Raw genomic sequence first — 10944 nt, 5'->3', positions numbered from 1 at the left:
GAATGAAAGGTGAAAATAACGAACAGTGATCAATCTCAAATCTCCTATATGCAATACAAAATAGATAGTTGGGCAAACACGGACCCATGGACACACCAGAGGTGGGATCAGGTGCCTAGGAGGAGTAAGCATCCCCTGTCGACCGGTCACATCCGCCGTGAGCCCTATATCCTGATCAGGTAAACGGAGTTATCCGTAGTCAAAATCAGTGTGCCAAGAACAAATATGAATATGAATTGAAAATTTTCGAAGGGGCGGGAAACATTTTTTCAAGTTATCCCCCTGAGGAGACCATATTGTCGATGCCCTTCCAATAAGTGCCTTCCAATTCGTTAATGTTTACCTAGCTACAGTTTGGATTATTGGAAGCTAATATACGGGACTTTGTGTAATTATGGGTTAAACTAAAAACAAATGCTTTAATTTCCACTAAATATAGTTTAATGTAAATAAATAAATAAAGAAAATGCATAAGTTGCCATCTTTTTAAAGATGTCAGACATACATAAACATAATATAAAATCGCACAGCATAATAAAGTTAATGTCCTCTACAACATTTTAAATATAGATTGATTATTTATAGAAATTATAAATTATTTCAGTATCAATTAGTATACTCGAATTTTCCTTCTATCAGAGTAAAAGTATTGAAAAGGTGAAAATAACGAGCAGTGATCAATCTCAAAATTCCAATAAAAATACAAAATTAAGAGGAAGGCAAACACAGACCCCTGAACACACCAGAGGTGGGATCAGGTGCCTAGGAGGAGTAGGCATCCCCTGTTGACCGGTCACACCTGTCATAAGCCCTATATTGTGAATAGGTAAACGGAGTAATCCGTAGTTAAAATTAGTATGTAAAGAATGGCCTAACGATTGGCATTACACACGTTCATTCGACCTCAGGACAGGTTGTATTTGTAAATTAGATTGTTACCTTTCTATATACATGTACATGCACAAAGTTTAATCAAATGAATTAAAAATTTTGCAAAAACAAAATCCATATATGACATCACATAGAGTTACCTTAAGAATAGAGTTGTAACATTACACCAAGTCTTAATGAGATTTTATAAACTATATTCAGCCATCTTGTGGTACAAAAAAACCAAAAGGTCACAGGATGTGAAGAGAGAGAGAGATATCCGCTATGGTTATGTTGCACAGGAATCTCGCTGGAGTGCAATAGAATAGTTTTCGCCATATGACCTAACCACTACGATTTTGGTGGATGTTGGCCACTATCTTAGCATTAAAAAATCAGACTTTAACATGATAATACTTTTTATTGTATAACAAGTGAAGGATTATCGAGATTTCCTATTATCGAAAGTTTATTTATCTTAATACAAGTATATTTCTCAGGTTACCGTAATGTATACATATCTATAGGCAATGCATATACTTGTAAGTATAATCAAAGGCGAAGATAATAAAGTTAACTATGTAAAAATATAATAAATATCACAGTTATCATAATTCAATATTATGTATCCGACCATCGTACGTGGAAGGTCCATTAGATTTCTGAACACAATTTGATTCAAATGAAGTGCCGTAAGTATTCAAGTCAATACCACCGCCAGGTTTGGGGCGTATTTTTACTGTGTTTGGTGAAGACACGCTTGGGCACTCTGTGAAATAATTAAACGGAAGTAGAAAGAAATTAACTTGACTTCCGGGAGTGGTGGTTGACGGGATGTCTTCTGTGTGTGGTATGTGTAACACACCGGTCGTCACCCATGCGACAAGGTCTGTGTTAACAATGGAATCATTATTTTGAATGAATTTATCAAAATCCAGCAGCGGATCCCATGGGTCGTTTTGTGCGTAAATGGAACTGCTCATTTGTTCAAAATCTTGGTATTTTGTCACTGCTAACGGATATTTAGCCCAACTCGCTGCTTTAGTCACTTCGTTTTCTTCCAAAATAAATTTTGTTTTTCCATGGTTGAGAATTCGGTAACCCCGCTCCGATTTAAATTTGCTTGTAGCATGCTCGTTAAGAATAATGTCGTACTTTGGTTTCGTGTTATTCAGTTGCCCAGGACCAGCATCTAACTCGTTTTGTTGAATATTTTTCTCAAAAATCATCTCAGTTTTAAACATGTTTTTTCTCCAGTTCACTTCAGATCTCTGTGTAGACACATCCAAAGTGGCGTAACTGTTCTGGAGGCCATTGATATCCAGATCTACTTTATAGTTAAACAGATGTTGGTGGATGTTGGCCACTACATCATTATATATCGGGTATCCAAATTGTTTCTCCTGATATAAAGCATACGCGGCTTGAACGTACCCTGTTAATGACGTTCGGACTTGAATGGCACCATTTAGATGGAATATATAATCAAACACGTAGTCATAATTCCAGATATTGGTAATGGTTCTCACAACAAGATGATGGTCTACTAATCCACTGTAGTCTTTGTACCCATCCATAGAATTTGTATAATGGCGTCGCAGTGGTAGGTTTGCCGTATCTTCAAAGATACACACGGAATTCTTTATCTTCCAAGGTTCGTGTGCATTTGTAAGGAAATCGGCGTCAAAGAACACTGCTGTTTCTGGACAATCCACTCCAGGAACGAGTTCGTTACAAGATGCCCCCATCATCCACGACGCATCGAAGTAACTACTAGTTCCTTGCACTGGACCAAATCCTGAATAAAATACCACAGCGTCTTGTAAAGATATTTCATACGCAATCCTCTCCTCCTGAAATCGCACGTCAAAGATTTGCAACCCAGTGGACGGTCTCATTTTGAAATTAAAGTCCCAGTGCATGTATGCCACGTGTTGCCCGTCAATGTGGTATCTATGTCCATCGGGTTCTACAAGTTTGGGTCCTTGTAGAGGATCGGGCATTTCACTTTTCCCTCGACGGTTATAAGAAGAATACAAGTATTCTTTCGAACCAAGTGGTTCATAGTTTATTTTTCTAAGATTATTTACTCCATTATATCGATTAACGAGGTCGTCAACTTCAAAAAACATTTGACCGTTGTACACCGCTCTGATCACTTTCCATTCCTTTGGGTTGGTAGAGAGGTGGTCAATCTGTATTTCCAGCCCTAAAGGATGTAGATAAAACCCCTCTACATCTCTGAAAGACCAAAACCAGGTTTTGCGTTCCCCGCTAATTCGTCCTCTAGGCGCGATATCCCACCACAAAAGGCAGTCAACTCCCTTCGTACAGTTATGGTACGACAGTTTATAACTACCATACATCAACGGATACAATTCTACTGATACATTATACAATATATCATATAGAAATCCATACTCGACATTATCGACAGGTTTGGCACTGTATGGAATTCTCGACTTTGTAAAGGACGGATTCGTTACTTGTTTGTGATAGGATGGATTCGGTAACGGTCCAACAATATATTCCTCAACTCTCGGTGGGTTCAAATCACCTCTTATAATTATCGCCTTTGCCGTACGTTCAGGTTGCTTTGAAACACCTTGTAAATATTTTAAAACTGCGTCTTTTAATGGCATTAGGTGATCAATCATGTATATATATGAACTGTTGATGGTTGCTTTAGAAAATGGCACTAAGTTTAGCACTTTGTCGTTTAAGAGGTAGTCACGTGCTGAAATGTACTCCTTAGGAGTAAGTCCATCGAACACTTGTGGACTGTCAAGGTTTCTTGGAATCACGCTATATCCCGGAACACAGGTTGGTTTGTCTAGTTTGATAACAGCTAATATGATTAAAACAACGAGGAATATGACACATAGAACACTAGCGATGACTGCTGTCAGTTTCAAAGCGAACGATGATGAACATCTTTTACCTCCCGCTGGCACCTGACCGTCTTTGATGGAAGTCATATTGAAAGTTTCGGGAACCCGACCTGAAAGCGAAAGAAGAATGTTCACCTTTTGTTATATAAATATATAGCCCTGCTCACCTGATCATTTGATAGTTAAACGTGAAGTCGTTTTTGCGAATTTTAGTACCGCTGCCACGAATGAATCAACGTGTCGTTTTTAACTTCAGGTTCGGAATTTTGGAGATAGCCAGTTGATCGAAATGTATATGGCAATATATCAGCACGTAGTGATGGATTTACAGCCGGGTTATCACTCTGACAAATTCACATCCTGCCGTGAAATAACGGGAGATAGCTCCATCATACATTGCACTCGCATAGAAAACTGAACCCATCGAACAATTGCACCGGCTTTATGAAATTGACACTATCTTAAGTATCGTTGCTTCTCTTTCAAATATCACAAAATCCCATTCCAATGATTGGTTTTAGTACATAGCTTTCTAAGTCTGATGTTTTAATGAGACAAATGTGTACTTTTAAAATTCAGTTACTGTTTACAAACGTCGAAAGTGCGACAGTATGTCGGCATGCAAACAAAATTGTGAGATACATATATTTTGAATATTATAGAACATGCTCTGCTTTAGTGAAATATTGGCCAATTGCATAAAAAAGGAACCATTTTTGTGATCCATCGTTTTATTAAAAGCAACAAGTGTTGTTTGATATTACATGTATTACTTAATGGGATAATTTCTCTTATTCACTATGTTAGTCTTAATAACTTGACTGTAATTAGGTCATTATGGCTTATTTCATAAGGACGAGGCCTATTTTACAAAGGTCACTGGGAGCACAAGCACGGGCTCGATAAAGAACAGCAAATGCACAGTACTCACCAACTGTAGATCGATAGCACGTTTAGATCGTTCTAATTCGTTTTTGTCATGAGTGCTTTAATACACAAATGATTCTTGAAATCGTTTCTCTAAACATGTAAGGAGGGCATTTTAATCTTCACGGGTTGTTTTTTTTTGTTGCACGAAACAACACTTAAAGTTACTGTAGTACTAAAAAAAATTAGCTATTTCTTATATAATATATATTTTTTTAATTTGATTCATTGCCACAATTTGCTATGGAAGACATGTTGATAAAGGAAAACAAATGTGGCATGCTCTTCATTGATATTTCTAAACTAATTCCAGTCTTATTTAGATTAAATAGGAAAAAAATGTTTTATTTCCTGAATTGTTGCTGAGATATAATTTTACTTAATCAGACGTTTTTCGTGAAATGAAGACAAATATTTCCATACTTAGCATTTTATACCAACATGGTATAGAGGGTTTGGAATCGAGCTAAAACTCGTAAAATAAATCAGGCTAGTTTTCTACAGATGTTGTTTTAACCTTGACCTTACATGTGACATGGACCTTAGATTCCCCGGTAGCGGTAGCTCATTGGTTCCAGCATTAATTTCGTGACCGCGAGATCGTGGGTTCTGCTCGTACCTTGTTTACGTCCTCACTGACACGTACAAATAAGTAGTAGCTGCCCCCCATCCCCAGCATTTTGAAGCGAGAGTCAAAGGTCTGTCTGTGTGCCTTAAATACCGAGGTCCCGTGTCATGACGGGTGTTTGTATGATATGGAACCCTCACTGCTAACGACCCTGGACGTCATACATGTATATACGATACTTTTCTTACAGCTGGTGACGTCACAATGTGAGTGGAAAAAGGACCTAAAACATACCAAACTTGCCACAACTAATTTCAATTTTATTTTAACCTTGACCCTTTGTATTATGTTAGTATTGGTGTACTTTGTATTGTTGCTGAATAATATATAGACAATACCCTCATCACACGTCATAAAGGTGACACATGTTAAGAGCATGGAATCTGTGACCGTATTTACATATATATGTCCTTTTCCTCACAATAACAATGTAATACATTGATTGAAGTGTAGAGAGCAAATTCAAATGTTAAGAACTTTTTTCGTATTGTATAGTGGGTTGTCTACATTTATAAATGTTGGGGGAGGGGGAGGGGGGGCACTCAGTTATGACACGCACGGGTATGAATTTTATGCTCTTCACCTACAACTAATGACGTTTCGATACGAGTGAAAAAGCAATTCACGAGAGAACGTAAGGCAAACAACCGGGTGAATTTGTAACCTAGATCCTCCGTTATTATATACACGTGTTTAGCACGCGGTACATGCAAATACAGAAAAGAGCGTAAAGCAGGCTTACCGTATTTAGTGGTTTGTCCATTTTGTCTGGTATAACAATTACAAGTATGCTTATCCATTTATGGGTTTCTCAATCAATATCAATGTGTATATTACAAATCAAGCGAATTCGCAGCCAGAGACAGATCAATACTACATGCTTGAGTGCAGTCATTCAAATCTATGTCGCTTAGTTACATTCATAAAGTGTCAGCATATCTTACTTGTTCTTGTTATTGATTTGTTTTTCTTTTCTGATTCTTCGAATTATTTGAAATATGGGGGAAATAAATTTAGTAGAATTCTGTTCCAGAATTTAATAGGTAGAAACAAAACAAAGCTATGATTAATAGAGGTAAATTAATTTGTTGTACAGATGACACCCGAACGATTGATTGTTTGTGACTTGTTTAACGTCCCTCTCGAGAATGTTTCACTCATATGGAGACGTCCACCCGTACAAAGTAAACTAATGACTAACTATAGTCGCAGTAAAATCTGGGTAATATGTATATTTCAACACGCTGATAGGACATCGAATCCTTCATTTACTGGTTAAATACTTTCATACTTTGACTTAAAAGTGAAAAACTTAAAATGAATAATAATTTCAGTTGATGCCTATATTTACTATCTAGTAGAAACTTAAATACGGTAACTTCGTTTGCCATTGTATATGTTTGTTGAGGCACGGTTAGAATGTTATAGTTTTAAATGAATGCGAATAGATTATAAAACGGAGGTATATATGATTTGTAAAACATTAATTAAAACCTAATTACATTAAAAGGAAGTAAGTAGGCTTTTGTTGAAGGTTTAATCTAAGCGAAGAATATGCCAAAATATTATTTACATAATATTACATAGAAAATAGATCAGCTATTGCGGTTTTTTCCCTAGGCTAAATATCATGAATATTTTCTCACTACATACCATCACTACTTGTACATTTATACAGACAGCTTAGGTTTTTTATTGTGTAGGATATAGGATCCACCAATTCACGTTACCTATGCTAGAGATCCGCCCGTTCATTTTCCTTACACTGGAATTCTGGGTACTTACCCGAATATCGCTCTTCCTCCGGAGTTCTGTCTGCATGAGCTCCGTTCTGTTTAATAGAATCTGGCTTCACCCCGTATGTCCTCATTCGGGATAGGGAGGGACCCAGTGACACATCAATCATTGCCCCAGTTCATGGGAAGTGCCAGAATTGAGCCGACCAAAATCTACAGGTGGTTTACGATACGATCCCAGAATGTAAACAAACTCACTGAAAGCTGATTATTCCTCCAAAACGCCACATTGATGGATCGGGAATGTTACTCTACAATTCCACCATTTTGATAAAAAAAAAAAAATGCACGTGCTTGTTACGAGAAAACAGTGCTATTATTGTAAGGAGTATTGGATGAGTCATCACGGGGTTGCTGATGCGGAAAAGCTGCATCTCCCAGCGGTGCGGTCAATTCTCCGGGAGAAAATTAAGCGCGCCTTCAGTAAATATACACAACGATGCCTGGTCTAGATTAGCCGGCAGACGATCGAGTAGAACACATAAATCTTACGAATATAGTTGTCAAATATGATATTTGATTGCAAACTGGTGTCCTATTTTATAACGCTATATATTCTGGTACCACGGCACACCGTGTTATATGTAAATTCTTTGATTTTCTGAAATGCTTGAACTGGTGCAATGCCATAGCTATTGATCGTTGGGTAATGCTACAATAATTTATGACATATGTTTATTTCATATACTGAGTAATGAGAGTTGTAAGGGATCGTGATGTTTTCATATACGGAGTCCCTGCCGTGTATTTTAATTGTCTTTGACGTTTTGTGCTTTCTCCTCGGAAACTAAATTCTAACTAAGTACCGTCACTTAAAGATAAAAAAAAAAAAAAAAATTATGTAAAGCATCAAATCGACCGCCAAGATTTTATATATTCTAAACTACATGTATTTTCAAGGAAACACACAAAACATGTTATATTATATAATTTTTTTGGAATTGCGAACAAAATTGAAAAAACAATTAAACTTGAATACTCGCTTTCTAAAAAAGCATTGATACTATCATTTATGCAAGAACACTCAAGTGACTTTCAAAAATTATAAATGAATGAAATATCATTCAAAATGCAATATGAGAATTTTAAGAGCATTGTAATAAACACATTTTTTGAAGGAGAGTATTAACATGTTATAAATGTAGTTGTTTAGACAAATGCGATTCATACATCTACACATTGGATAAAAGAGAAAGTAGATTTTCTAAACACATACAAAAATTATCAGGAGATTTTATATGTACTTTTCATACGTTTTTATTCAGGTCTATCTTGTGTACTTGTCAACTTATCAATAAATAATGGTTGTATCTTTTTAAAGAGAATCACCAAAAACACGATTTTTCTTCAAATTAAATTTTAATCCCACCGTTTATATGCCAGTTTAGGTTTAGATATTGGATATCGATGTGTCGAGTTAAAGATGCAACAGAACTTAGAATAAAATTCTTTAAAGTCAGCGGATGTACCTTAAAAAATCTTAAACTTTGAAATACCAGAGGAGTGCAGAGAAAAGATTGATATTGACGAAAGATGTTCACAATAAATTCACATATACATAACAGTAGTCTTCATTAAAACTTTTACGGACGAACTTGCCGACTACCCGATACTATACTGGCTTGTAGAAAATGTCTTAACTCTGAAAAATTTTGTATCAATAAATTGCTTCGATAAAAAAAAGATCTTTTTCTGTATTTTAAAGAGTCTGATTTGTGTTTGTCAACCCCTGCAACACTTACAGCCTCTTCATGTCTTGAATTAATCCTGATGAATTATGCCTTCAATGTTTAGGTTTACACGTGCATGTATTGTTTTATTTATGAGCTAGAAAAATATCTATAATGACATAGAGTAATTAAATCTGTTCAATTAACTACCCAGCTTGGCTAGTGTTTCGGACGACAGTGAAATATTTGTGATTGATTGAATATTGTTTAACGTCGCTCTCGAGAATATTTCACTCATAAGAAGACGTCACCACTGCCGGTGAAGGGCTGCAAAATTTAGACCTATACTCGGTGCTTATGTCCTTTGTGCAGGGAGGGATCTTTATCGTGCCACACCTGCTGTGACACGGGACCTCGATTTTTGCGGTCTCATCCGAAGGACCGCCCCATTTAGTCGCCTCTTACGACAAGCAAGGGGTACTGAGGACCTATTCTAACCCGGATCCCTACGGGACAAATTATTTGTAAAGACTGATGTAGATATCAATTTATCTTTATGAAAAACTTGAATCAAGGTACATGACTGAATAAATAAGTTAATATGATCACAAAATATATGCGTCTATCCCCGATAGATGTATAAATGAATTATTTCCCTCTATCTTCGACCTTGCAGTACAAAAATATGGATGCCACCCAAGTTTGTTTATGAAAATGGTGCGAAAGACAGGTAGTGATCAGCGTTATCAATCAAACGTGATTGAATGAAGTTTTAAAAAAATATTCCCAAATTAGATTGCAGCTTATGTACTTGAAAAGTGTATTTTACACCATATTAATTATCAAAGTACAATATAAAAAAAACCCCGGGATTTGTCCCCTGGGCCCCTACCAGGACCAACTGTGAACTAAAAGCGGTCCACAGGCCCATTGTCTCTCAGATTTTTTCATGCCTCTCTAAATTGAAATCCAAGATCCGCCCATACTTATAAGGCAATTTCAATTTAAGAAACTGAACAGTTTTATAAAATGTTGACGCACTATCATGATGGTATGCAAATAAAGTAAACATGAACATTATTAAGTTTTACGTTTCAATGTATTGTAGAAACATGCTACAGAGATTTGGTTAATAATAAATATAATAGAGCGCAATGGCAAGCCATATCCCGGATCTCCACGATGGTGGCAATATTATTTACTCGACTGATCTGCAACTCCAATTTGCCCGTCGAAAACGACGCTTTTCTACAAAAACCTGGTTCCCAGAACTCCTTATGTTTTACACAGTAGTCATATCATCTTTCGGGAAATGATTGGTGGTGTCCTGTAGATGTGCAATAAGGTTTCAGAATTTTGATTTTCACATTGGGGCCCAAATAGGGGTCGAAAAAGACATTTGTCTATAGAAAAACCTGGTTCCCAGAACTCCTCTTACAATTCATGCTGTAGCTAAATCATCTTTTGGAAGATGATTGCTGATCAATGTCCTGTAGATGTGTAATAAGGTTTCAGAATGTTCATTTTCACCCCGGGGGCCAAAAAACTGGTTCCCAGAACTTCTCGTACATTTTACACAGAAGCCAAATCATAATTGGTAGTGTCCTATAGATGAACAATAAGGTTTTCAGAATTTACATTTTCACACACACCCTCCCCCGGGGGTGGGGTGGGGGTGGAGGTTGAACACTACATATTTCTATAGGAAAACCTGGTTCTCAGAACTTCTTTTACATTTTATGCAGTAGCTAAATCATCTTTAAGAAGATGATTGATGATGCCCTTTAGATGTGCAATAAGTTTTTTTTTATTTTCTTGTTCCTCTTGAAGGGAAAATGGGGTAGGAAAACGACGAACAAACACCTGGTGCTCAGTGCATTGTGCAACAAGATTAGATTTGTTTTACGGTTTGGAATCTCAACCATCTCAAAGATATATGAACCATCAAAATCTTATGGGAGTTGGGATGATCCTGGACACTTGCCCATCAGAATACACAATGCATCATATGTGTAGCACGAATATATACGGTAAACCTTTTCACGGATCAGGATTCGGCCAACACCGGATGCAAAATTCTAGTCATCTGGGGTTGATTTGGCATCTCTGGGTTCTGTGACGTCGTAATGCCGGTGTCAACACGGTCTTATCACGATGCAGAC

The 10944-nt window shown here is 36.8% G+C and overlaps 1 protein-coding gene across 2 annotated transcripts; it reads right to left on the bottom strand.

The window, feature by feature from the left end:
• Nucleotides 1–423: 423 nt before the first annotated feature.
• On the bottom strand, nt 424–7943 carry LOC125657531 (amiloride-sensitive amine oxidase [copper-containing]-like). 2 transcript variants are annotated; one of them, XM_048888170.2, is made up of 2 exons: nt 7102–7943; nt 424–3871 (listed from the first exon to the last, which is right to left on the bottom strand). In XM_048888170.2, the coding sequence occupies exons 1-2, from the start codon at nt 7220–7222 to the stop codon at nt 1479–1481; spliced, it is 2514 nt and encodes an 837-aa protein (XP_048744127.1). In that variant the 5' UTR covers nt 7223–7943; the 3' UTR covers nt 424–1478. The 2 variants fall into 2 exon arrangements, with proteins under 2 accessions (XP_048744127.1, XP_048744129.1); XM_048888172.2 differs by lacking the exon at nt 7102–7943 and adding an exon at nt 6059–6220.
• Nucleotides 7944–10944: the final 3001 nt, after the last annotated feature.

Source organism: Ostrea edulis, chromosome 9 (genome assembly GCF_947568905.1).
Source record: "Ostrea edulis chromosome 9, xbOstEdul1.1, whole genome shotgun sequence".
NCBI lineage: Eukaryota > Metazoa > Mollusca > Bivalvia > Ostreida > Ostreidae > Ostrea > Ostrea edulis.
This window is presented reverse-complemented; position numbering and strand designations above follow the sequence as displayed.

Coding starts and splice junctions, on each gene's coding strand:
- LOC125657531 (XM_048888170.2), bottom strand. CDS start 7,222: ATGATTGATGTGTCACTGGGTCCCTCCCTATCCCGAATGAGGACATAC. Junction 3,872..7,101: donor GGAGGAAGAGCGATATTCGG/GTAAGTACCCAG, acceptor TTTCGCTTTCAG/GTCGGGTTCCCGAAACTTTC.